The sequence below is a fragment of the Oryx dammah genome, unplaced genomic scaffold, assembly GCF_014754425.2.
Source record: "Oryx dammah isolate SB20612 unplaced genomic scaffold, SCBI_Odam_1.1 HiC_scaffold_17, whole genome shotgun sequence".
In the NCBI taxonomy this organism is placed as follows: Eukaryota; Metazoa; Chordata; class Mammalia; order Artiodactyla; family Bovidae; genus Oryx; species Oryx dammah.
In genome coordinates, this window is record NW_024070201.1 from 34,244,077 (window position 1) to 34,270,641 (window position 26,565).

Consider the following 26,565-nt stretch of genomic DNA (forward strand, 5'->3'; position numbering starts at 1 on the left):
TGTCCTTGCCTGGAGAATCCCAGGGATGGGGGAGCCTGGTGGGCTGCTGTCTGTGGGGTCACACAGAGTTGGACACAACTGAAGCAACTTAGCAGCAGCAGCTTGTCCCCTGGTGGATCGTTCTTTATTCGCAGCCATTCCATAATCCTAGTAATGGGTCTTCCTAGGTTGGGGTGACTGGAACATGGTTTTGTTTGCCAGGGTGGCCTTCCCACCTGATTTAGAATACAAGTGCCAGGGACTTGGTTCCTTCACCACAACTGGAACTACATGGCTACTCCCCAGGGTGGTTGGGGTTCTCCAATAGGCAGAAGGCTGGCCTGTGAAGGTTGTGACTCCAGTCACAGGCATGGGAATCTTATTTCAGGATCGTGGAGGAGGAAGAGAAGTTCAGGAAGCAATGGGAAGAAGACTGGGGCTCAAAGGAACAGCTGCGGTCACCTAAAACCATCACCGCCGAGGTGCACCCAGTACCCCTTCGCAAGCCAAAGTGTATGTATCATGTGTTGGCGGGGAGAGGGCTTCCTCCAGGGGCCTGGGGCTGTCTTGACAAAAGTACAGGTCTCCCTACACCTACCACCACCTGCCCAGGCCAGTCGGCCATGGCTGTCTTCACGGAGGGGCAGCCATGTGCAGGGGCTGTCTGCCAGGGTGTTGGGATGGGTGGAATCTGCCTGCCCACCTTGTCCTGGGGCCTGCTGCCAGGCTCTGCCCCGTGACACAGACTCCAGCATGTGCCCTTGGACCTCTGAAGAGGGACTGGAGAGCGGTGGCAAAAGCAGGAAGTGCTCAGGGATGGTCATCTTTGAATGACAGGTGTCATTTCCTCTTTGCCGGGTTCTAAACTGGGGCTGTGGTGAAACTGCGGTAAGAAAGAGGGGAAGGGATTCACGTGAGAGAAGGACTCTGTGATCCACGGATGATGGGTAGCCGTGGGAGGAGCTTCCTGGGAACACCCCTACCTCCTGCACCCCTGTGCGTGGACAGCAGTCACTCCCCTCTGAGGGTGGAGTCGGGGAGAGAACTGTGCAACCCTCCGAAGCACCAAGCTTCAGCAACCTCTACCCTTCCCATCTTTCCTCATCTGTCTTCTGACCCCACGTCCACTTTGAGTCCAGGCCCCCACCAACTGCTTGCCTGCTGTCTACCTCAGCTCCCAGGATGTCATGTCTCTTCAAGGGAAAGAGGAGGGGGTTCAGTCTCAGCGCTTCTCCCGTGGGCTAGTGGTGGGGAGTCAGGAGCAAAGCAGTGTGGGGGCCGAGGCAGTCACAGGTCCAGGATTCCTGGTTGGGCCTTTACTCTGACTTTCCAGCTGTTCTGATTTGTACCTGACATGGGGCAGAATCTATTCCAGCTGCCTGTGCTCAGCTGACCTGGGATCCTCCAGATATGGAGTTGAATCTGCATCCAAGAACCAAGGTTCCCCCACTTCTGCTGTGCAACAGCCATATGGGATCCTGAGATGGGGTCCCGACAGCTGTGGCCCCAACTGTGGATCATACTGAGCCCTGGAGGGACATCAACTTGCCAGCACAGGCCACTTGGGTCAACAAGAGGTGCAGGGCATCTGGATAGTTCCACGTCACCCCTCCCTAGAGCAGGGCAGACAGCCCCCAGCACATTCCTTGTGGGCACCAGGGCAGTGTCATCTCGGGTCCTCTCCCAAGGACAAAGCATGCTGTCATCAGCCACCCTATGACATTTGGTGTTAGTTGAGCTAAATTCTCAGTGAATAATCAGTGTTTTAGACAGGGAGCTAATTTGCTCTTAGGAGTGAAATAGGAGCTTCCAAAGGAGAGGAATCAATTTTAATTGCTTCTTATGAAAGTAATCCTAGTCAATTTAGTACCTTCCTAGAAACTGGATCTCGGGTTCAGAGCAAACACACCCTTTCAGGAACTGTAGAAAATAAAAACCCTTTCTCTAGCTATTTATTCACTGCTTTTAACCCAAATCAATCTTCTTGAATAAAAGGAGCAGGAACTTTCCCTTTGCTCGAGATGAGTGTTTTCTCAGGGGACCCCGGGAAGCACGTGACTGATGACCAGGGCCTGCCAGGCAAGCTGAAGTGGCTACACCTTCATCCACCTCTGTTTGCATCGGCAGTTTAATTCTGCTTTGCAGATTGGTCAGGAAATATATTAAGGCCTCTGAGCCAGCCCAATTCCTTCCTCTTGCCCATTGCTGGGAGGCTGGAATGCTCTCTTCTTGAGAACTTCTGATAGAACTAGGCTGCAGCCTGCCTCTCCCTAACCACTCTTCAATTTGGGGGACCAGTCAGCTGACAGGTTATTTATCTGACTCAAGTGTCTGCCTATGTGGACCCTGCATCTCTGAACAGACAGGAAAGAGCAAGGAACATCTCTTGCCTGGAAAATAAAGCAGTTCATCCTAATGACCCACCCTGATCTTCTCCCTACTCCCTGTCTCAGGGGTCTGGCTGCCTACCTATGACTGACCCAGCAGAACCCCAACATCATATGGAGTCCTCAAAGCCAGGACATGCCATCACAGAGGCCCCAAAATAGCTTTCCTTAGCAAAAGCACCAGAGAGCAGAGGGGTATTTAAGGATCCCAGAGCTGGAAGAAGGCTTGAGAGATAAACAAAGAAGTTTAAATAAGAGCTTTCTAGCCATCTCTCCCCATCAAGGACCCCATGTGGTAGCCCCCACCCCATTAGACCCCAAGGTTTAGAGGCTGAGTTTTATTTCCTACCAAACTATTAAGTCGTCCTTTTGTGTTCATTGTTTCATTAAGTAATCCCTCTCATTAGCAAGAAAGCAAGTGTTTCACTGTGGAGTAAATATAAACAGAGCCAAAAGCAAAGGAACTTATTAATACTTATAACCTTTTCCTTTGATAATGGGAAAGTTCTTCTCATTAATATTTTGAAATATTAATAAGCAGCTCATAACAGACTCAAATATTCCAGGGCCCCAGGAAGGCCAGAGTCCGGGTTAGAAACCACTGGAACAGATGGTTTGGTGTTCTCCACATTAGGTCAAAATCCATGTCTCCCTAACTACTTTTACTCCTTGGTATCTCCTCACCTCCTTAAGATCCCAACTTCCATCTGCTGCCCATCCACACATTTCTGACATTCCCTGGGGACCCAGAGCTCCCAGGGTGATCAGAAGAAGCAGGGAGGATCTGTTCTCCCATTGCAGGCCCTTGATAAATACTCAGGTGTTCCCGTCATCAGCACCACCCCTCTCATGTCAACCAAATACCTTACAAAACCCTTCTCATGCTGCTGTCAGATCAGATTAGCCCAATACAGATAGAGAAATGAGAGCTTCTAAGGCTGAAAGTGCTGCTTGCACCATCCCACAGCAAGAAAACTTTCCTCTGGATTTCTGAGCCCTGTTCCTGCCCCCTGACCTCCCAGCTCTCCCACGGAGTAAGCTGGTCACAGGTCCCAGGCTCCCCCAACCACCTCTGGCCCCTTGGTCTTCCGAGTCCCTCTTGGTTCACCAGCTTCCTCCTCTTTTCCTGGGTAGACGATCTGGGCGTGGACCCCGAGTTTGACCCAGCAGATGACTTGGACGGAGGCACGGACAAGCGGGGAGAGCAGGTTTGCAGCCCCTGCCTTCGCTCCCTGACCTTGCTGCTCTGCTTGCCCTGCCTGCTTCTTCCTGCCAAACCTGCACACTCTCAGCTCTGCGGGGCCAGTACGTGGTGGGGACTCCTGAAGTCTGGGAAGCTCCTCCAAGCCCCCGACTTGGTCCAAGCACTGCCCACAAAACCTTGAGGAAAATACTTGTGCCTGGGCTGAAATGTTAGCTGGAAACGCTGATTCAAATATTTAATACCCCACAGGCCCAGGTTCCTCCTCTGGTGCCCTGGCCTCTACCCTAGGGCTCTCTAGACCTCCCCAACATCCAGCAACTAAGAGGGAAGAGCTGGCTCCAGCAGGGGGCTTTCTAGATCCTGTTCCAGAATTCAAGCTGGTCAAGGGTGGGTCGTTAAGCCATCACCACTGGCCAGGGAGCTTTAGTCTTGCGATATTAGCCCATCCTTCATGCTGTTGTTGGGGAAGGCAGGGGCTGCAGATCTGGCCTGACTGGGGATATGCTTTTCTGGGGGCAGTTCTTCTGCCCACTGCTGCCTGAGCATCCTTCCCAGGGCTGACACCCTCCCCCCACCCTGCAGGGTCTCCTCTTTCTAGGTTAAAACCTGAGAACATGGACCACACTGTGAGGCAAAACCGTTTTGTCCCATCTGACAGTCGCTCTAGGCAGAGACCCAGGCTCCCTTTTGTTCTGGGTTGTTTTTGGATGGAGGGACCCGACACCAGTTAGGAGAGGCCTCACTCAATGGGGCTTTGTGTTCGCAGACTGTGGCTATGGTGGGGGAAAGCTCATCCTTCTACAAGGGGCTTTGTCTTGGACTTTCTGGCACTGACTTCTGAAGCCAGTGTCCAGGGGGAGGCAGTTGACAGCAGCCCAGGGCCTGGGAATCGGGCCGTTTTTCGGGTTGTCTTGGGCCTGCTTTACAACCTGGGTGAGGCCAGGTAAGTGGAGAGTCAGGCAGAGGGTGTGGTTCGGCTGTTGGATTTGCTGGGGCTGCTTTCAGTTCACAAAGGCGCACGTTCCTTGGGAACCCAGCTCCCGGCTGCTGCCTATGGATGCCCTGGTTAAGCTGATCTGCATCTCATCACTTTGTTCTCTGTGTTCTTACAGCCTTTGGCTGGTTTTATCGTTACGATGGCAAATTCCCAACCATCCGGAAGGTAGGCCAGGACTGAGTGCTGTTGGCAGCTGAGTTTGCTGTGGGTTTTGACCTTCCCCATCGTTTCTTTTCCTGTTGCCTCTCAACAGTGTAACCACCTGTTTACTGGGGGGGCTAACCCCCTCTGTGCCTCTCTGATGCCTGATGTCACAGGACAGGGCGCTGTCACAGGGGCACCATGGGGGAAGTATTCACAGGTGGAGACCTTCCCAGGTACCATCAGGCTCTGCTAGGTCAGCACCAGGCCCACTGGGCACGGGGCAGGGCAGAGCCATGGCAGGAATCTTCTGCTTTGTTTCTCTGTCAAGTAGAACCAGAGGCTAAGAGCAGAAGCCAAGGTCAGAGAGAGTGAAAAATCCAACTGGGTGCATGCAGGCCAGGTTATGAGACTGTCCTCATGACACAGACTGGCTCCAGGGTGGGGATTTTTCTGCCTCAGGCTGGATTCAAAGCTGCACCAATCCTAGCTCTATCCTAGAAATTTCCCTGCATGTGCCCGGGATAATGCATTTTTCTGGCCTCTGGGGCCTTGAGTTTTCTCTCTAAATCTTATTCCTATATCTCCAGACCCCATAAAGCTCCCTTTTTTTTTTTCCTAAGTCACTTTGGCATATGATTATGAAAATGCTGCTGTTAATATTTGTAGATTGGACATTCAGAATGACTTGGTATTTGGAAATGAGGCATCAGCATAAATCTGGGTGAACTAATTTAGGTGTTATCATTAGACTGGCTCTTTCTGGCAGGATGTCAGTTCCCCAGAAACCAAAGCACTGGCAAGCTGGGTGACCTTGATGATATGTAACATCTCCCTGTCTGGAAAATGGGAATATCTGATGTGCTGGAAACAACCACCCCCTTCCTGTAACATGGTACTGTTAAGATAATAGATAGCAATATTACTCTTGACAGGGGTAAATGTCTTTACCTAGGAGCACAGATAATGATGTGTATGGCATTGAATAAGCACAACAGAGCATCTCAGGGGATCCCCTTCTACACTGCCCCTCTCTCAGAAAGGTCTTGGTCTCATCTTACAGGTTGACTCTATGGCTTATGATATTTCACTGGGTTCAATTTCTAATTCTTCTCTATATACATACTATCTCTACTAGACAGGATAACACACACACACACACACACACACACACACACACAGAGGATTTTACTTGAAAAAATAATAAGAGGAGATGTACAGGTAAATTCTTTCCCAAGCACTAATAACTAGGTAAATCTAAAAGAACCAGTGTCTCCTTCACACACACCTCCCATCAGAAATCGCAGCACTTGAGAATCGCTGCTGGTAAAGAGGAAAGCCGTTTTCCTCTACTCATTAGTCTAGTCATTCCGGAAATCACTTGTGTTTCGGTTTTCACTTCATTTCCAAAAGAGAGAAAAATTACGTGAAGGTAGAAGCAAGAGCATCCCCCGCCCCCATCTGCCTGTCCTCTCAGTCTGGACCAGAAGGAACATTTGCAGTGAATTTAACTGACCGCTTAAGGACAACAGAATTATGTCCCTCATGCTGACTCTGAAAATCCACTAACATTTTTTTTTTCTAGAGTTATATACGATGCTTTGTCTCCAAGCAGCTGGAACCAAGTCCCCAGGTATTACAAGTGGCCTTCAATGGCCATGATCAGCAATGCACAAAATTTCCCTTATTTGAAAAAATTCAGAGTCTTCCTGGGCCCTCTGGGGCTCAAGAAGCCCAGGCATGTGGCCTTACAAAGTCTATTCCGGTGCCTGAAGGCTTTGTGGTCCTAACTGAGTCCTTTCCCCAGGACTGCTTGAGTAAGTTATGCAGACCAACCCTACTGGTAGGAGCCTGCCATCTGGCAAGAGAGACAGATTCACACACAGCTAAGTAACCCATATGGAGAAGGCTACTATGAGATCACTATGCAATGCTATGGGGCAGCTTGCCTTTCTGCATCAGTAAGCAGGTGCTCTTTTCTTGGAGATGGGACAGAAACTGTCACAGCTCCCTCCCCAGCCAGGAGCCCTAGCTCTAAAATCTTAACACTGGTGTTTAAAAAAAAAAAAAAAGCAGTAGAATGGCCATGCCTATTATGATGGTCCCTGTGGGAGGTCATGCCCTTCGTCTAACAAGCTGCCATTGGGCAGAATGGTTCTGACTCCTCCTGGGGGAGTTGTCTGAATCCATGCATGCGATGGTAGAGAGTCATCTATCAACTGAGCCAAGAGTCTAGTGAACAAGGTGAGAAGGAACGAAGCAGGGCTCTGAAGCAGTGAAAACCATTTTCTCAAGTGGCTTATAGACTGCTTTGAGAGTGGAGGAGGTGCACAGAGGTGGTTGTTGTCTTTAGGAAGGGAGAGAGAATAACTCAGTCACAGGTCCATAATGATCCATCAGGTCCCTCTAGCTGTGAACAAAGTTGTGTGTCCATTGCTGGGAAACTCAATTTCTCATTCCTGGCCTTGAATGATGGGATGGTTCAGGAGATCTGAGAGCAAGCCCCACCCAGGAAGGCCTGGGAGGTGGGGGCGAGTTCAGCAAATGTGGAGGTTTCCTCCTTCCCCATTTCCTGGCCCCTGTCCTCCATGCTGTACATGGAAAGAATTTACCTGTACATCTCCTCTTATTATTTTTTTCAAGTAAAATCCTCTGTGTGTGTGTGTGTGTGTGTGTGTTATCCTGTCTAGGGGGCCGACATGCCCTCCTGCCATGCTCCCCTTGCCCCAGCTCATCAGGTTGCAGTGGGGAAACTGTGGGACCTGGAAGACTCTAGTCCAAATTCTGGCACCACCACTTACTAGATGTTTGACACCAGGCAAGGGACTTCACCTTCATCAAGAGAAGGGAGATTGAACCTGGGTCTTCTGCATTGCAGGCAGATTCTTTACCATCTGAGCCACCAGGGAAGCCCCATGGATGGGATAAGCAGTGTAAACCTCTTGGCACACAGGCAGTCCATAAGTCTTAATTCTCTTCCTTCTTTACTCCTTGGCTTCCCTGCAAGCCCATGGGAGAAGCAGCCAGGAAGGCAGACTTTGTGGGCTAATTCAAACAGGAAAAAGAAGTCCATTTGCCCTCCATCTCCGCACCCCACCCCATTCCTCTGGAACCCTGAGGGCCATCCTTCCTACCTGCCCCTCCACACCAACTCCCAGTCCTGTAGTTTCTACCTAGTTCAGAGGAAACAGTGGGTTTGGACTCTGCAGGAGGAAAAGGTCTGGAGTTAAACCAGCAGGACAAAATTGATGTCCTTGGCTCGGGCTTCCAGGGCTTCCAGGTCTGAGGCTGCCACCCTTCTCCTCTAGCTCAGGACAGAGGATCTCTGTAAATGAGGCTTAGCCAGCTGTCTCAGATTTTCTCTAGAATCTACCAGGATGCATCTGTTGTGTCTGAACATCCAGATAATGGAGAAGGCCTATGCCCAGACACTGGGAAATAAATACAGTGTCTTTTTAAAATACAGCACTTGGAAGCTTACAAGGTGCTTTCATAGATATTGTTTCATTGGCTCTAGATGGCAAACCTGTATTTCCCCCATTTTGGAGGTGAGATAAACCAGGCCCAGAGAGGTTAAGGAGCTTAACCAAGGTCACACAGCCTGTTAGTGAACCAGTAAGCTAGTTCTTCTGACTGGCACAGGAAGTGTGTGTTACTCTGTGATGGGTAGCAGCATCCTGCCTGTTCTAAACCCGAAGCCCAGTGCCGAGTGTGACTGAGCAGGCCGAGGAGAGGGACTCATGGTAGGGAGGTGCCTGCTGTTGTCTGAATGCCCTGTTTGCTGTGCCATGCCACTGTCAACACGGCCTTGTAACCCTTGTATAAACAATGCCACATCTGCTCAGAAAGGAAAGGATAAGAAGAAAGCCAAGTATGATAGCCTTCAGGAGTTGAGAAAGAATAAGAAGGAACTGGAGTTTGAACAGAAGCTTTACAAAGAGAAAGAGGAAATGCTGGAGAAGGAAAAGCAACTGAAGATCAACCGGCTGGCCCAGGAGGTATGATGTGTCCTGCTCCCAAGCAAGGGAGCATCCCTGGGACAGTTTGGTTGGTCCCCACCATGCTCTCGGGGAACCAGCTAGAGTAGCTGTTCCCAGATGGAGTCTGAGGATGGAGTGAGCCCAGCCCCCTCCCCAGGCTGGAGGGTGAAATCTTCCACCTCCCCAGCGTGAGACTAGCTTCTGACTAAGGTGCGTATGTTTGGGACCGAGACTCACCTCCTTGCTCAGGAGTTGGCCTCTCTGCCCAGACTGTAGGTCTCAGTTTGGCCTCCATGCACATGGTTAAAGGTCTGTGTCTGTCCTCAACCCCCACCCCCACCAGATTGAGCACAAGGCTAGGCCTCTCCTCCTTGGTATGGCCGTAAGGCTGGCCTCCCTGCTCAGGGTTTGAGTCTGAGGCTAACCCTTCTGCCCAGACTGTAGATCTGATGTTAGCCTTCTACTCACCTGTCATTAGATCTGGGTCAGTTTGAGCTCCCTGCCACCACCACCCCCACCATCACCAACTCAGGTTATGCTTCTCTTTAAGGCTTCTGAGAATCAGAATGCCAAGCTGATTAGATTACAAAGCCAGAGAAATCCTGGAAAATGTGAAATGCATTAGATTTGACATTAGAACAAATTAGCTACAGAATTAAAGATAACATTGAGCTTGTGCTCCTGAGGACAAGGCAGCCTGGAATGAGGGGATAAGGAAACAAACAGTAAAGCTGGACTCTTGGAATGTGCCTACAAAAGGACCATTTTTGGAGAATCCTAAGAGCCTCAGAGTTTGTGGGAATCCTAAAGACAGCTAATCCCATGCAAGGCATAAGCCCCTTCTCGAATTTTGCCTACACCTGCTGTAAGCTAACACCCCAACCCCTCTCTCTCTTATTTCCCCTCCACTGGGGCCAGGTAGAATAAGCCTGGGGCTTTTTCTAGGTAGTTGACACATTCAGCAGTACTCTGGGTTTTTTAAGAAGTGCTTTGTTGACTTGAGTGTGCCACCCACGTGTGACTCAGTGTGCCCTCTGTCCTCTCCATTTTGCTCTGGCCTTGGGTCCCAGGTATCTGAGACAGAGCGGGAAGACCTTGAGGAGTCGGAAAAGATTCAGTATTGGGTGGAAAGGCTCTGTCAGACACGCCTTGAGCAGATTTCCTCTGCTGATAATGAGATTTCAGAGGTAACAGAGCCCTTCCCAGAGCCTTCTGTCTACGGAGACCCTCCTGCTGCCTTTGGAACCACCCACCCTGGGGACAGCGGGAGGCAGCCTGGCCACTGACAAGCTTCACCCTCCAGGGTCACTGACCAGCCCTCTCCATGCTCCCCTCTTGAGGAGGGAGGTGTGTCTGTATTTCTGGGCTTATTTCCAGAGTGACCTCTAAGTCCCAGCCCATCAGAAATAATCAGTTAGGCCTGCTGTCCTGGCATAATTATTAAGTGTACTTTTCCCTCTCATGTGTGTTCCAGTTTAGATGATGAATTATATGGTTGCCTTTTCATCACTCCCATGGGTTTGGGTACCCCCTACTGGCCACCTGGTATGGGATCAGCGGGGCACCCAGGTGGCAGAGAATTGACTGCCCCTCTGCTTCCAAGGTTCGGGTTTGAGGGTGGTGGGTCTCCAGCAGCAAGAGAAACAGATGAGCATTAGACTCGGTGTATCGTGAAGTGGGGGACTCCTCAGTGACAGAACTTCCTTGCCACCCCCAGATGACCACAGGGCCCCCCCCTCCCCCGCCCTCTGTGTCTCCCCTGGCCCCGCCCCTGAGACGCTTCGCAGGCGGCCTGCACCTGCACACCACTGACCTGGATGACATCCCCTTGGACATGTTCTACTATCCCCCCAAGAGTGCCTCTGCCTTGCCTGTGATGCCTCACCCTCCACCCTCCAACCCACCCTCCAAGGTCCCCGCGCCCCACGTCCTGCCCTCATCGGGCCGCGTGAGTGCCTCTGCCTCACCCTGGGTGCAGCGCACTCCACCCCCCATTCCCATTCCTCCCCCGCCCTCCATTCCCACCCAAGACCTCACTCCCACCCGCCCACTGCCCTCGGCACTGGAAGAAGCGCTGGGCAACCACCCCTTCCGCACTGGGGAGACAGGCAATCCAGCAGAGGACTGGGAGGCCAAGAACCACAGTGGGAAGCCTGCCAACTCTCCTGTCCCTGATCGGAGCTTCCCACCCACCCAGAAGGTACTGCCTCTGTTCCGCATGCGATGCAGGGAAGCAGGAAGAGTGGGCCGGGCTGCGGTTTCCTACGCCCTCCTCTGCTCCTGGGAGTGCAGACGGGAGGAGACATCGCCCCAGCCCCTCTTCCAGGCCCTGGCTCCCCAGCCTGCAGTTGTGGACTTCCTGCATGTCTGTGCCTTCTGCTGACTCTGAAGTGCTGCCTGGTATGGTGAATTGCCTGTGATGCTTGGGGTGAGCAGCAGTGTATCAGTGCTGATTGTTCTCTCTGCTCCTCTTGGCTAGTACCGGCTGGTTACCTTCACTGTAGCACTTGCAAGGTTGTGTTAATGAAAAGCCAGAGCTCTATTTATATGCCAGGTAGTCGTTTCTTGATATTAGCTCAGGAAGCCTTGAATGTGGTGAATGAATCCTCTGTTTAACAGGGGAGCGGTATTAGGCTCTGTAGATGAGGTGATAACACCGTCCACTGAAGTATTAAGACATTACCAAGCCTTTTTCTACGACACTAGCCAACTATATTAGCTTGAAGCATAATACCCAGAAATTTCTGGCCAACTGCCAGCTACGGAAAAAAATGGATAGCTCCTAGAAAGCTCCAAATTTGCAGCTAAAAGATTAGGGCCCTTTTTCTTGGATGTCAGCAGGCAGAACAGTGATCTTTCTCAAAAAGACATATTCCTCATTAATTGTTCTTTAGCGAAAGACTAAGAGGCAATCCACAGTGAAGACACAGAGCTTTGATCCCTGGGAGGGAAAAGCGAAATATTTCTCTGCTCCAGTAGCTGTAAGGAAAGACTTGAGTCAGAACTACAGCAACTCATGTCAACTAAGAGTGGGGTTTGAGGGCAGGGTAGTCAGTAGTACTTGATCAGCTATTTTTATTAACCTTTGCTGCACGGGTTTGGGTTCCTGCATGAAGTGCAGACTAAGCATCTCAGAGCATTCGGGAGTGCTTGGAGGAAGGAATTTGGGAACGAAGAAAGTGCCAGATGCTGACAAGGCTGCAACTGCCAGCAGGGGGCTCTCCGAGGCACTCCCAATGGGGTCCTGAGCCCTGAGCCCTGAGCCCTGACAGAAGTCTGGCATTCCCAGGATGTCTTGCCCCCAGGCCCAGCCAGAGCAGGTGTGCAGGGGGCTGAGTGCGTCTGGCACAGAAGCCAACATCCTTGTTGAGGGGGCCACCCACCAAGATGGGCAGCAGCTTCTCCTCCATGTATTCAGCTCAGTAATCGACTGAGCACCTTCCCTGTGCTTCTGTGTCAGGGCCGTGGCCACAGGGTGCAGGGAGCAGAGCTGAAGACAGTGCCGAGACAGTTGGCACAGTTGTGCTCCCCAGGACTCACCTAAAGGATTAACAGCAGACCAGGCAGGAATCAGCTATAGCAGCAGCACAGGCTAGGTGCTATGGGAGGGATTCATTCTAATGGAAGGTTGACGGCACCTCTTTAGAGCTGAGCCTTGGGGGATAGAGATACATGTAGGATGGGAGAAGGCTATTGCAGGTGCCATGGCCGTAGCAATGACAAGAAGGAGCTACGCAGGTTTGAATCCTGGCTCAGTCGCTGGCTTTATGACTTTGGGCATGCACTGCCTCATCTGTCTGAGACTGAGTTTTCTCATCTGTAAAATGGGAATGCTAACGGCACCTACTTATTACGAGGATCAAATGAATTAACACATGAACTCACTCTAAGTTAATACTTGGAGCACATAGAAGGCACTCAATAGACATTACCTGTGATCAGTGACAGATCAGGTTACAAGAAAATTTGGGTGAAGCTGTGAACAGGAGGTCAGCGGTAAACTGCAGCCTTCTGAGTCAGGGTCAAGATTCAAAGCCAGGTCCCACTTTCTTGGATTCCTCCAGTCATCATGAAGTTTCCCACTGTTAGTTCCTGATCAGAGCAGAGAGAAAATTAAAAGCTCCCCACACACAAGGAGCCTCTGAAGAACTGGACCCTAAATGCCTTAAGTGACATAAAAGCCACGAAGTTTGGGGGTTAGCTGTCTCGGTTAGCTTCATCTCTCCTGCATCAGCACTTTGGTCCATGCACCACTGACCCTGCCCATCCTCCTCCTCCCTGCATGCTTGGGCGAGGGTCATCAGTGCTGCAGTAGGACGTGTGGACCATCACATGTCTGCACAGTCAGCCCTGCCCGCAGCAGGTCTTGGGTGGTGGAAACAAACACCCGTGTCAGCCACACAGGCACCTGCCAGGGGAAGGTATCCAGGGCACTGTCTGCCCCCAGTCCCATACGTCCACTTACCTCCTAAGTCCTTCATTTACTCATGTAACTTGTTTAGTGACTCCTACTCTGTGCCAGACGCTGTGCTGGGCCCTGAGAACCAGCACAAGATGGACAGCCCAGTCCTGAGTCTGGTGGGAGGACAGCCAAGTCAGCAGGAAATGCCCGCACACCATGACAGATGAGGGAAATGCAGGAGGGGTGGGGAGGAAAAGCTCAAGGAACGGTCCCCAAAGGTGGTGACACCCAAGCCGACACCTGGGCAGGTAAAGCAGGAGGCAAGAGCGTGTGCAAAAGCCTCAAGGCAAGAAAGCTGAGGCTTGGGAGGCTCAGTCTAGTCAGCATGAGGAGGGCAAGGAGTGAGGGATGAGATTGCCAAGGAAGGCAGAGAAGCCCCTGGGGGCTGAGCCAAGGAGATTGGTAGTCAGTGAGGACCCATGAAGGGTTTGAGGCAGGGCTGTGACCCGATTTGTCTTGCCCAAGATGATCAAGTGGGTCAGAGCCAAGAAGACATGTTGCATCAGCTCTCCTGATGCTGTGCTTACTGGTCTGCCCTCCCAGCCCCCGCCTCCAGGGCCTCTGTGTCCACCCACCAGGAGCAGCAGATGCTGCGTGTGCGGTCCGGGGACTGCAGCTGCCTCCTTAGAAAGAGGAGGGCACCTGTGGCCACTGAGGGGGAGCCTTGAAAGTATCCTCTAAGTGACAGTGCCCACTGGCGCCCCCACAACAGGCTCCAGCTCAAGTTCCTGATTCCTTGGAGCCACCCAAATGTTTCTGTAGCCTCAGGACACACTGTGGCCGATGGACTTCTTGTCCCTCTGCTGAAGGTCACACACCTAGGACATCCCGCAGGGCGAATGGGCCAGGCTGGCTCAGTGCATGGTGTGAATTTGCCTTTGTGTCAAAGTGCCGTGGTTGGCTTGGGTCGCCCATCTCATGACCTCACATGGGCCTCTCTTTAAACTAACCCCTGTAGACATTCTGCCCAAGCCCACAGCCTCCACGAGGCCCTGGCGTGTCCACCATCTCCAAGCCTGTCATGGTCCACCAGGAGTCCAACTATGTCTACAGGCCACCTGTGAAATCCGAGGTCCTGGTAAGCCCCTCAGGTCCCCTGCAAGGCTGCTTCAGAGGAGTGGACATGGGCTGTCTCCCCTGGCTGCTGCTGCTGCCTCTAGAGAAAAAACGAGGTGGGATTCAAACTCACATCAGAGTTTGTAATAACTCTGTAATAACTCTTTGTAAGGCTAATAACCTTCTCATTAGCCAGGTGGTGAATCCATGTGGGTATCGGTGGGTGTTGCCAAAACCAGTGAAATTCTTGTTCCTCACTTGATCAAACGGCCTAGAGTGCCATCCCAAAGTAAGAATAATAACAGCACTGATTATTATCAGCCTCCATGTGTCAGGCTCTATAAGGCCCCATTTAATCCTCTCAATAATCCAGTGAGATGGTTCCTTTGCTACCCCTGTTCAACACTTGAGGAAACTGAGGCTTAGAGAGGTTAAGTAGGTTGTCCTAGGCAGAGCCAAGTCTGACTATTTACGCCAGTCTTTCAGATTCCAAAGCCCAATTTCTTATCTCCATGGCATTTTGCCAAAACCTACAGCGATTCCAGTTGCCCTGGCCTGAGCCCCTAAGGCCTATGGTGGGTCACCCTCAGATGGGGCAGTGAGCAAAGCTGACCCATTTCCCTTCTCCATTTCTCGTCTCATTCCTCACTGGGGCTGGGAGTGTGGGGTGTGGTCCTGGGGGGAGGGGGAGGGTCTACCCCCGTCACCTATGACTGAGCAAATTGGGACCAGGTGCACCCCCTCCAGGGGTGCCAGCCACTGACAGGCCTCCCACCCATGGTGGGAAGAGCCGTGCTAGAGTTTATATTCCCCTCTCAAGGAAAGCCTATGCAAATGTCAGGGTGGAGCCACTCTGATACTTACTTTGAGTTTTAGCTGTCCTCTCAGCTCCCCAAAGAGCGAAAGTTCGCTCTCCCATGACAGCCTGCAGACGCCTCTGCATTGCGTTTCCAGGCTGATGACAAGGGGTGGTATCTGCTTGCCTGGGACTGGTAGCTGCTGTGTCTGGGGGTGTTGAGGCCCCCTCCACCATAAACCAGGCTGCGTCTGTCTGGGGAAGGATGTTGGCCAGGCAGCCCCAGGCTGGCAGGCCCAAAGCCTGGCACCAGGGGGCAGATGAGACCTATTGGTAGAGTTCAGCATAGATTTTCTTTTTTCCCCTTCTGGCAGCCACAGGAGATGTTGAAGAGGATGGTGGTTTATCAGACAGCGTTCCGACAAGTAAAGGATCCCCGTCGTGTGTCTGTGGACCTTTGCACCTCCTTCTGCCCCTCCCGCTCTGATCTCTCTTGGGGTGCCTGTCAGCTCCAAAGGGGCCCCAAGCACCATCTGCTGGCAGCCTCAGGCCAAACCTGTGTCCCTCATTCCCTGTGGCTCTGGGCTGGGGGGTTCTCATATAAGGTGGGAACCCCGGGGTGAGACTCCACGCCTAAGCTGAGAAGGCCGCAGGTCCCTGGGGACTCACCTCCTTTGCTGCCGTTTGTTCATACAGGAGCAGGAAGAGGGAATGCTCAGAGCGTCACAGAGGCCAAGATGGCTGCTTGCTCCAGCAGTAGAGAGAAAGCACTGCCTGAGGCATTTCCCTGCCCCTGCCCTCCTTTCCTTCTCAAGGCAGATCACAGCTTGAGCAAACCCCACTTGGCCCCAAACCAGCATCAGGAAGAAAGTGGGGCCCAAGGACCTCTATCTGCAGGGGGCACTCCAGTGCATGGGGCCTGCAGCCGTCCTTGCTGGTCCCTGAGTGGGTTCAGGCAGGCGACCATTTGTCATCCCGCCTCCTGGGGCTTACGCTCTCAGAGCCAGCCGTTGGTTTAGCCGTCTCATTGCTGATGAAAGAGCCCAAGGCGGCGATCTTGCAGCCAGCGTCCTCCTGTCTGCGTGCTCAGTCAGGCCCGACCCTGCCACCCTCTGCGCTGTGGTAGCCTGCCGGGCTCTGTCCATGGGATTCTCCAGGCGAGAATAGTGGAGTGGGCTGCTATTTCCTCCTCCAGGGGATCTTCCCAACCCAGGGACTGAACCCGGGTCTTCTGTGTCTCCTGCATTGACAGGCAAATTCTTTACCACTGAGCCACTCAGGAAGCCCACCAACATGCTCACCAGTAGCCTAATATCTGACTACAGGCTGAAACAGACTGCAGGCAGGGAAGGAAGGGGAGGTATCAGCTGTACAGTGAGACAGGGGGGCCTTCTAAGGAGGCTGTCCCCAACCCACTGGGCAGTGACAGGTACCCAAGGTGTTCTGTGCCAAGCACTGTTTATAACTACTTTATGTATTTTAATTCTTTTAATCTTTACCAGAACCTAGGAAGTAAGCGCTTATATCATCCCCATTTTGTAGATGCAGAGAGATTGGGAATCATGCCCTTTGTGGCACAGCCAGTGTCAGACCCCAGATTGGAATTTAACCTAGGAGGTCGGGCTCCACAGTCAGGCTCCTAAATCCTCTACCACACTCTTGGGCATGAATGTCACCTCTCTGGGTCCCAGTGTCTCCAATCTGTTGGATGAAGGGCTAACTCCCTCTTCAAGGGCTCACCGGCGCTAGTGGCTTATAGATCCTCTCATCTGAATTCACACAAGGCACAAGTCCTTGCCATCTGGCCTGTGACTGAGAGCAGATTCTCAGAGGGAAGGAAAGAGGGAGACCCCTGGCCAGCATAGCTCAGTTTTCCAGAAGAAACAGCCATGGGTAGGCAGAGACCTCTTGGTAGAAGAGAATTGACTCCATGTCCTGCCGTTACCCTTCTTGCCCGTGGATTTGCGGCACCCCTTTCTCTCTCTGCTGCCCTGACACCCACACGCCAGCCTGAGAGTGTCCTCAGAGCTGGGCTGGGCTGGAGACCCCCAGGCTCTTTGGGGGTGAGCCTGAGTGATGAAGGCTCATGAGGAGGCAGGCGAGGCAGATGCCCAGGGACCTGTCTGCTGCTCTCTGGCCCCTGTCTTGTGCCCTGAGCTTGGTTGTTCCGTGCTGGGCATGGAGGGGGCTATGGCCACCCATGATGCCAACCACAGGCCCCAGGGGACGCAGTATGGCCCAGGTGACTGTGTGCTGGGGGACGGCTCCACTCAACAAAGCATGTATGGGCATCGGTCACAGAGCTTCTCCTTTGCACCCACCTTGCCAAGGGGACTGACTGAGGCTTGGGGTGCCCAGCCCCTCAGTCTGTGGACCCTGGGCTCCCACTGTCTGTGCGTGACTCCTGGAAAGACTGTGCTTTCTGATTCTGCTTCCCCTTCTCCCTTCTCATCACTTTATTTCTACTTCTTGGGGATGTTGTCCCCACAGTCCCCACTAAGCCAGGTCTTCTGAACTGAGGGCCTCCCTCCTCCTCCCTTGGCTAGAGTTCTGGGGGAGCCTTGCCTTCTAGATAAGCATGACATGAAGAATGGTACTGGGTACTGGGCAAGCACAGACACCCCCTTTTCCTCTGGGTGCCTGACGTCCCTTCCCCATGCCCATAATGCCGTAGCTGGTTTCCACAGAAAGACCCCGAAGCTGTATCGTCCTTCTTTAGGGGCCAGAGCAGTGGGTGGAGAAAAGCTGGGCTTCACCCCCAGAACCTGGACCGGGCTTCAGGTGGGCTTGGAGGGACTGAGAAAGGGCCTGAAAGACCGAAAGCTGTGGGCAAGGCGACCTTCAGCAAGGCTGCCCAGACCACCTCAACGTCAGCAGGGGCCCCTGCCAGCCACAGATGCCCACCTCTCCAGAAGAGTGCAGAGTCCAGGGCTGGTGTCCTTCAAATGCTTCCCGAGCTTCCTGCTTCTCCCAGACATAGATGCTCTGGCTGTTGGGGCGAGCAGCCTCCTTCCTGCATCCCCCATGCTGGCCACAGCTGCCCCCTTACCCCACCACTCTCTCCTTGCCTGCCGCCATTTGCTGTCCTCCTTCACCCTAAGCTTATTTCCTGCAGTGCCCCGGAGGAGCCCGGAGCCCTAACACTCTCTCTTTGCTTCCAGGATTTCCGGAAATATGAGGAAGGCTTCGACCCCTACTCTATGGTGAGAGATGACTCTCCTCCCCTGGGGAGTAAGCCCAGGACCAGGGGGCAGGGGGTTATGGTCTATTTGGTGGCGATGCCTTCTGGGCTCTGAGGGTCCTGGGGATGAGTTAGGGGCTGTGAGGAGCCCCAAGGAGGCTCTTGCCTGTGAAGGCTTCTTTCAAACAGCATTCCACTGTGAAGTGTGTGTGCGTGTGCTTTATAACAATAGTTACACTTGCTGAGCACTAACTGCGTACCAGGCACTGTGCTGGTGACACCTGGCATGCTGTCCCCCAGTCCTCACAACAATCCCAGGGACAAACCATCTCTGTGTATGGGTGTCCATGGGGCCCCCAGTTGATGACTGATGGGAGTGGGGCGGGCAGGGTCCCCTTGTCCATCCCTTCTCTGGGCCCCAAAGTCCCACAGGTGCCTGGCTTTTGCTCCCACCCCTGCCCCCCTGCATCCTTCACCCCGTCTTCTTCCTCTAGTTCACCCCGGAGCAGATCATGGGGAAGGACATCCGGCTCCTGCGCATTAAGAAGGTATGGGGCACACGGAGGTTGGGTGGGGACCACGCTTCTCTGTCCCTGCCCCCTCCTGTCTTGGTCCCTTGTTTCTCCTACTCTCAAAGTGACTCCTGGGTGACTTCTCAGATCCCCACTCTCCTCCACAGCCCTGGGGACACCCCTTCCTCTGGTGGGACCATGTGCCCAGGCCCCACTTGGTGCCCACGTCCCATTTTCTTGCTGACGGCACTGCCCGTCACTGCCCCCCATGACTTCTCCTGCCCTCTCTGTGGCCCCGACAAGAGGGTCCTGGGTGCCCAGGTGCCCACAGTCTGTTGTCTGCTTGGCTCCAAAGGCCTGTTTCCCTCTCATCAGGAGGGAGCTTTAGACCTGGCCCTGGAAGGCGGCGTGGACTCCCCGATCGGAAAGGTGGTTGTCTCCGCCGTTTACGAGGGCGGAGCTGCTGAGCGGCATGGTGAGTGGGGACCAGCCGTGCTCAGGTTTGGGGATGGTGTGATGGTTATCCCGGCTCCTCCAGGAAAGCAAACAGCAGCCTGCTGGGAGCGGGCTGACAGCTCTCAGGAATGCTCTCCCCGCTGGATCCATCCACCTGTCCCACCTGTTCCCCGCAGGCACATGAGCACAGAGCCACGCAGACACCACTCTGCCCTCCAGGGGCTCCCTGTTTAGGGGCGGAAACATCCTCAGAATCACCGAATGCTGACTGTAACAGTGTGGTGTGCTGCAGGCAGGCCAAGGACTGAGAGGGTAGAGGGAAGCTGTGGGAACCCTGAGGGCCTAACCCACTGAGGGAAAGGGGGCAGCCTCGAGGGCTCCCTGCGACGGTGCTGCCTGAGCTGAGCCTTTAAAGGTAAGTCAATGCTTGCCTTGCGAAGGAGAGAAGGAGCTTTCCAGGCAGAGAGGACCGCACAAGTAAAGGCAAGAAAGAAACCGCTGAAACTTTACCTGTGCTTTTAACAACGATAAGAGCTAACATCTGTCCAGAACCAATCTTGCACCAGATGTTATTCTAAGTACCTGCATATAGCCTGTGTCTAAGTATTTCAAGTGCATTAACCTATTTAATCCATATACAACCCTGAGAGTAGATCCGGTTATCACTCTCATTTCACATCTCAGGAAACTGAGGCACAGGAAGGGTTCAGGGCCTGCAGCCAGTAGCAGTGGAGGCAGCACTTGGACACAACTGTTTGGTCCTTTGCTTTACTGGCCAGCACAAGTGCCACCCAGTTTGGGACCTTCTGCAGCAGATGTTCTTGCTTTGCCTTGATCCCCTTACCAACAAAAAACACCCCCTGCTAATGAGTGAACCCTCTGTGGAGCCAGCACAGACTCATGCTTCAAACGATCAACCCATTCATGTGTTAGTGTTCAAAACGCCACCACTAATGAATTCTTCTTCCAGTCCGGCAGCTTTTCAGTACTCCTGACTCCTTGTGGAGGAATAGATGCCGTTGAAGGAGGAGTCCCTTTGCAGGCCCCTTTGCAGGCCAAAGAGGGCTTCCCTGGTAGCTCAGATGGTAAAGAATTTGCCTGCAATGCAGGAGACCAAGGTTTGATCCCTGAGTAGAGAAGATCCTCTGGAGGAGGGCATGACAACCCACTCCAGTATTCTTGCCTAAGAAATCCCATGAACAGGGGAGCCTGGTGGGCTACAGTCCATGGGGTCACAAAGAGTCGTACATGACTGAGCGATGAACACACCACACACCCTTGCAGGGAATCCTGGGGTCAGATCCCTTCTCAAGAGTGCTAGGCTGGAGTCTCTCCCACAAGCTGAGGTGAGAACAGAGGGCGGTGGGGGCCTGAGGAAGGAGGTGGAGTGATGGCAAGGGGACCTGGCCACGGTGGCAGCCAGGCTTCTGTGAGTTACTAGGGTGAGTCCAGCTCAGCCTCCCATGGCCTTCATGACCTCGCCCCTCACAGCCACACTCTGAGCCTTCATTTCTGCCATAGGAGGGGGTCCTGCTCAACCAGGCAGCTGCCGGGGCCCACCTCTGCCCACCCAGCTCACAGCCTCCTCCTCTGCCCTCCTTTCCTGCACCAGCTGAGGGAAGGGTCGATGCTCGGCCCCACCTGTCTGCTGTGTCTAGCAGGGAAAGAGCACCAGGATGGCTGGGTGACTTCCTGGGCCCACCCCTCCTTACGAAGCCCCAGCCCAAGCACTGTCTTATTGGCCCTGCGGCTCCATCTTGGGTTTGTACAAAATGAAAATGTAAAAGCTGCCTCTCCCTGGGCCCACTGTCCAGAAGAAGCTGCTGTCTACAGTTTGGTCCCACACTGCTTGGACACACAAGCAGCTGGTGAAAGTTCCCCCAGGAGCACGTGTTTTAAGCCACCACAGCCGCCATCTTCAGTTGCACACACCACAGTCTGGTAGGCCTTCGTGCCCACGAGGCTTCTGGGTAAGCTGTATCAACATAACACAGAATGTTCCATGGACACCAGGACTTTCTCCCAATAAGAAGAGGCTCTGAAGTTGAAGATGTGTGGGGAAACCGTGCATAATCAACTTCTTGGAGAGGCACAATGCGTATCAGGATACTCAAGCATACTGTATTCGTATATTCAAGGCTCTGACAAGTCCTGCAGCGAGTACTTCTATTTAGTTTATAACTTCAGCTTTTCTCAAACTTATCAGATCATAGGTCCACTTATCCAGGAACACCTTCAACCACACTCATTCATTCAAGAACTATCTGTTGAATTCCTATTTTGTATTAGGTATTTCATTAAGCACTGGATATGTGGTGGTGAATCAAAAATACAATCCCTGCCCTTATGGAGCTGACAGTCTGATAGGAGGGACCACCAGTCAACAAATAGATATATGATTACAAATTGTGAAAATGCTGTACAGGAAAAGACCAGGAGAATACTATGTTACGAGAAAATAATAGGAAAGATCCACTTGAGATTGAGTGTGGGGAGTGAGTCAGAGAAGACCTCTCAAGGGTTTTATCTCAGACTTGGAACAAATGAGGAAAGAGTGAAGGCAAGTGCTCCAGGTGAAACATCATGTGAAGACTCTGAGGCAGGAAAGAACTCGGGCTCAGGGACCTAAAACCAAGCAGAACGGCTGAAGCACAGAGAGGGGGAGCTCACAGAAGTAGCTTGTGTTTCTGGTTAACCTCAACGGAAATGCGGGTCAACCTTCCTCTGCAGTCAGAGGGACAAAAGTTTGGTTGGCAGTGATTCATCACTCGTGTCCCGATTCTGCTGAGCTCGGGGGAGGGCGTGTGGATAGGGTGGGAAAGAAGTGCTGCCCTTGAGTAACCTGGTCAATTGTTTCCCCTCATGCTTTCTGAACCTATATGAGCTTTCTGAATCCAAGAGTCAGGCCCTTCTGTGGCCCTACAGTGACGCCCTGTTTTCCACGTACAGCCCAGTTGCATGTCAGCCTTCCTTTCCTGCAGGTGGCATTGTGAAAGGGGATGAAATTATGGCCATCAATGGCAAGATCGTGACAGACTACACCTTGGCTGAGGCTGAGGCTGCCTTGCAGAAGGCCTGGAATCAAGGAGTAAGACCAACCCCCCTCCCTTCTTCCCTCCCTGGTCTGCCTGCCTCAAACCCTGGCCTCTTCAGCCAGACCTTAGTCAGGGTGCCCCATCCCAGGAAAGATATCCAAGGTCCAGGTAACTCTTGGGTGACACCCACATATCCTATCTGGCTAGTGGTCTTAATCTGACAAAACAGAATTCACAAAGTCAGTTTCTGACCTTGAGTCCAAAAACCAAGTAGCATAAATAGACTTCATAAGACCAGATGTGGCAACCCACTCAAGAAAAAGACTTAAAGTCTTCACTAAGTACATGCCAAACAGGAATCAAAAGAGTGCTTGGGGCTACTAGAAAGCATTAATGGAAGTAGAGGGCCCAGAATGGAGGAGGGGCTGGTGGCAGTCTGCTCTGGCTCATTAGACACCTACCTGGGTCAGGACTGCCATGTAAGGTCTCCCAGGCTGTGCACTGCACAATCAGAGGGGGTGCCCTCCTACAGACTACAGTGTGAATGGTGCCCGCTCATGTTGTGCAGTGCACAACCTGTGCAACTGTATGCAGGCAGCCGAGCCTGAGCTATTAAGTTCAGTGCCGAGGATGCTGACCAGATGGGCCTGGGACCCCAATGAAGGGATGTGGAGAAGACAAGACTTATGGGTAACATGATGACTGTCTCTGATTATCGGAAGTGCTGCATTAGGGTAGAGGGAACAGAGTGTTTTCTGTGATTTTGAGGGCAGAACCAGATTGGATGGAGGGAGGTCCTGGGGAGAGATTTCAGTTCAATATCAGGAACAATTACATGGTAGAGGGGCCTAATGATATTCCACAAAATTTGTGTTGGATATACCCAAGATAAGGATGGAGGTGATGCCATTGAGGGGATTTAAATGTTAGGAGCAGAAAGAGCCTGAAGTTCCCTAATTGGCTGTGCATCAGAATGACCTAGGGAGTTTTTTGAAAATGCTGTTTCCCAGGACCTAACCTCAGATTTCTGGGGGCCAAGTCCATGAATCTAGAATTTGGAGAAATTTCCTGAGTGATTCTGAGGTTTTTGCCTGACTATGGTCCACAGATCACCATTTGAGAATCTGGTGTCATTTAAGGACCTGGCAACTCTGGTCTCAGTGGTTCTGAAACCTCAGAGACTGGAAGCTTCCCCAGACCAAAGGATTGCACCATGAGAGTCCTCCCCACCAGGAGGACCTCCAGCCCCACCTGGGCCCATCTTCCCATGGGGAGAAGATCCCAGCTGGCTGGTCCTGGGCCATAGTGCCCAGGCATGGGAACGGAGTGTCAGGGGCAGACATGCTGCGACCACTGAGCATGCCCCAGAGTCACACAGCTTCTCCCCACAGGACTGGATCGACCTTGTCGTTGCCGTCTGTCCCCCCAAGGAGTATGACGATGAGCTGTAAGTGTGTGCGGGCACCTGGCCCACTCTGTTGTGTTCCTCCTCCTCCAGAATCTTGGCCACTTTCTCTCACCCCAGCCCCAGCCCTCTTCCAGCTTGAAGGAACGGCCCAAGCACACAACATCTAGTAACAATTGATCCTAAAAAGCTCCCCGTCTAGAACAAGCCTAGAACAAAGTCACAGTCCTCAAGTATTGCCAGAGCTGTCTCCAAGTCCGTCTTGTCCAAATTCTTCTTTCCATATGGAAAACAGGCCAAGTAAACAATGAAGTAGGGACAAAGCCTCAGATTTCTGATTCTCCAAGCAACCCTTCGTCTCCAGCCCCATCACCAGCTAGTTTAAAGACTTCTGTGTCTTTTGTTCTCTGGAGGGTCTTCCTGATCCTTAGTTCCTTTACCTCGTGTAGCCAGGGCCATACGCTTCGGCCCCACCTTGCAGGTTTTCCTTGGTCCAGGTTTTCCTTTGTCCAGGGTCTGTCTTTGTGTATGTTTCATTCCTGTCTCTGTGTATATCTCTGTCTCATTCTGTCTCTCTTCCCCCTCCCTCCCACTCCCCCATCTTTCCTGTCCATCTCTCTCCCATTCACTCCTCTCCCCTTCATCCTTGTTCCCTTCATCACTCTCCCCCTTCTCTTGGCCTTCATCCTCACTTCATCACAGCACCTCCCCCCGCCACCTCCATGCTTGCCTGTCACAGGTGTGCCTGCTCACTCCCCATCCCAGCAGAGGCTGAGTCCTGTATGTCTTAGAGAGAAATCAAGGTCTTGTAGCCACTAATTCTGGAACCCAGGGTCCAGGCAGGACCCAAAGCAGGAGCCCAGTGAAGGGAGAAGTCCAGAGGCACTCTGCCTGTAGTAACTAAGCCCTGTTTTGTGTTTCCTGCTCCACTCTGTGTATGTAGCCCCTCTCTTCCCTCTTCTGCAGCCAAAAGCCCCCAGCCAGTCCGAAAGCTCCTTGAAGACCGTGCTCCCATGCTTAGACATGGGTTCCTCCTGCAACCGGAGCCCGGCAGCCCCCACGGTGAATAGGCAGGAGGGTTGCATGTCGTGGCCGTCTGCTGCCCACGCTGTCAGCACGTCCTTTGGACTGGTGTCTGGGGGATGTGCCATCCCTGTAGTGCCACCTGGGCCTGCTGGTGATGACGCTGCAATTCTGTGGGACTCAGAGGCCCTCCTGCTCAGCGAAGCCGAGCAGAGCCCAGTTTGTAGCATGCTTGAGACCTGGGTTCCTCACTCACCACAGGCCTGGGGATCTGCCCTGGGTCCCCACCGCACCCCGTGAGCAGGATGGAGCAGTGAGCACCATTCTCTGCTGGGCACAGGCAGCGCCTCAAACCAGGTATGATGGGCTGAGAGAGCCCAAAGGAAGCACAGCCTGGATGTCCCCTTCCCTGTGAGCCCACCCCTCGGAGCTCTACGAGGACACTGTCCTGGGGTAGAGCCGGGGCAGTTTAGAAGCAACTGAGGCTGGTCCAAAGAACCAGGGCTGGCCTATCTGACTGGTCCACGTCCTGTTGTGACCTGTGGCCTGCGCCCGGCTCAGACCAGACAGTCCTTGGCGCCTCCCCTCCCCCTTGGCTCTGGACTCTACCTGTGGGGCACTGTGGAGCCTGGCTTTGGGACGTATTTCCTGCCCTGTGACAGGACGGTGCCCATGGACAGAGCTGGTAGGTAGCCGTGCACCTGGAGTTTGGTGTGGCCTAAAGCCCACAGCTGGCAGCTTCTGGGGCAGACCGAAGCCTGGACGTGATGACTTTTTGGTTACAAGTTTCTCTGAACATTAGAGCCTCATGCTCCCAAGTCAGTTGACCTCAACTGTGCCTGTGGCTGGCGGGGTGGCCTCAGTGGCCCTATGTTTTCCGTCACTTGCCATCTGCTGTTTTCGAGGGACCTCGGCCCCTTTGCCTTCTGGTCCCCTCTTACTTCATCCCTGGTGTCCCTTCTGCTCCCTCCCTGGCTCCTGTGTGCTGCGGCTATGGCTGGGGTGTGGCTGCTCGGGGCCCGAGAGGGACATCCAGAAACTGGCAGGGCTTTGTTTCTCTGGGGGTGCAGTGTGTGCTCCCTGCCATTGGCCTTGCCCTCGGCTGAGTGCCCACCCGCAGGCCTGCACCTGCCTGGTTTGTTCCTCTTCCCCGCAGGACCTTCTTCTGAAGTTCAGAGGAGAAAACAAATTCACCCCTAGAAGCCAGTGACCTGTGGCTCCACCCTCCTGATCATCATGCCTGGAACCATCTGAGACACAGCCGCCTGCAGGCTCCCTGGAAACCCACAGCCACCCCCCAGGGATGGCAAACTTCCTCTGACCTGGAAGCAGGGCTGCGTAAGGAGCACCTGGGCCACCCTTCTGAAGGCCAGCATGGAGGGAGGGAGCAGCCAGCCATTCTGAAGAGGCCCTGCGATCCAGACTCTTCTGTCATTCCCCTGGTGCAGTGAATCTGGGAGACTCCTCCCTTGAGCTCTGCTAGGACTTGACTCTTGGGTCTCTCTCTCTCTCCCCCCGATCCCTCGCCTCCCTCTCCTGATCTCCTTGCTGCTATCATTGATGCCACAACCTTACTCTGAACTCATTAATAAAATAAGCAGACTTCTTTTCTAGCTTATAGGAGTGAGCGTGGCTTTGGACAACAGGTCCAAGGCTGTCAAATTAAAATTCATGTAGTTTTGCCTCCTATTCGAGAATGAGAAGCAGATCCGGGTGCCGGGATCTGGGACTGACTTGAAGGATGTGATCCAATGGCTAGGAGCTGGCTTGGAGCAGGGGGCTGGGGAAGCTGGAGACAGGCTGGGCTCTTCAGTGTCTTCTCAGCAGAAGGATGGCAGGAAATGAAGTTCTTGTGGCAGGGACTTTGCTCAATCCAGAAAGTATAGCTGAAGCCTGCAGCTCCAGAGAGTCACCTCAAGGTGTGAGGTGTCCCCGTTTCTCTCACAGACAG

At 53.0% G+C, this 26,565-nt stretch overlaps 1 protein-coding gene across 3 annotated transcripts in view; it reads left to right on the forward strand.

Moving 5' to 3' along the window:
* Positions 1-26,232, forward strand: part of USH1C (USH1 protein network component harmonin) — a 49,168-nt gene extending 22,936 nt beyond the window's left edge. The window contains exons 14-27 of one of the 3 annotated variants that reach the window (XM_040258282.1): positions 368-492; positions 4,683-4,732; positions 8,554-8,706; positions 9,759-9,875; positions 10,406-10,888; positions 14,109-14,228; positions 15,377-15,427; positions 18,164-18,205; positions 18,678-18,731; positions 19,071-19,170; positions 22,133-22,239; positions 22,702-22,704; positions 23,578-23,633; positions 24,535-25,764. In XM_040258282.1, the coding sequence (XP_040114216.1) occupies positions 368-492; positions 4,683-4,732; positions 8,554-8,706; positions 9,759-9,875; positions 10,406-10,888; positions 14,109-14,228; positions 15,377-15,427; positions 18,164-18,205; positions 18,678-18,731; positions 19,071-19,170; positions 22,133-22,239; positions 22,702-22,704; positions 23,578-23,633; positions 24,535-24,661 (1,588 nt within the window). In that variant the 3' untranslated portion in view covers positions 24,662-25,764. The other 2 variants (XM_040258279.1, XM_040258280.1) reach the window with 2 other exon arrangements.
* The last annotated feature ends 333 nt before the right edge of the window (positions 26,233-26,565 follow it).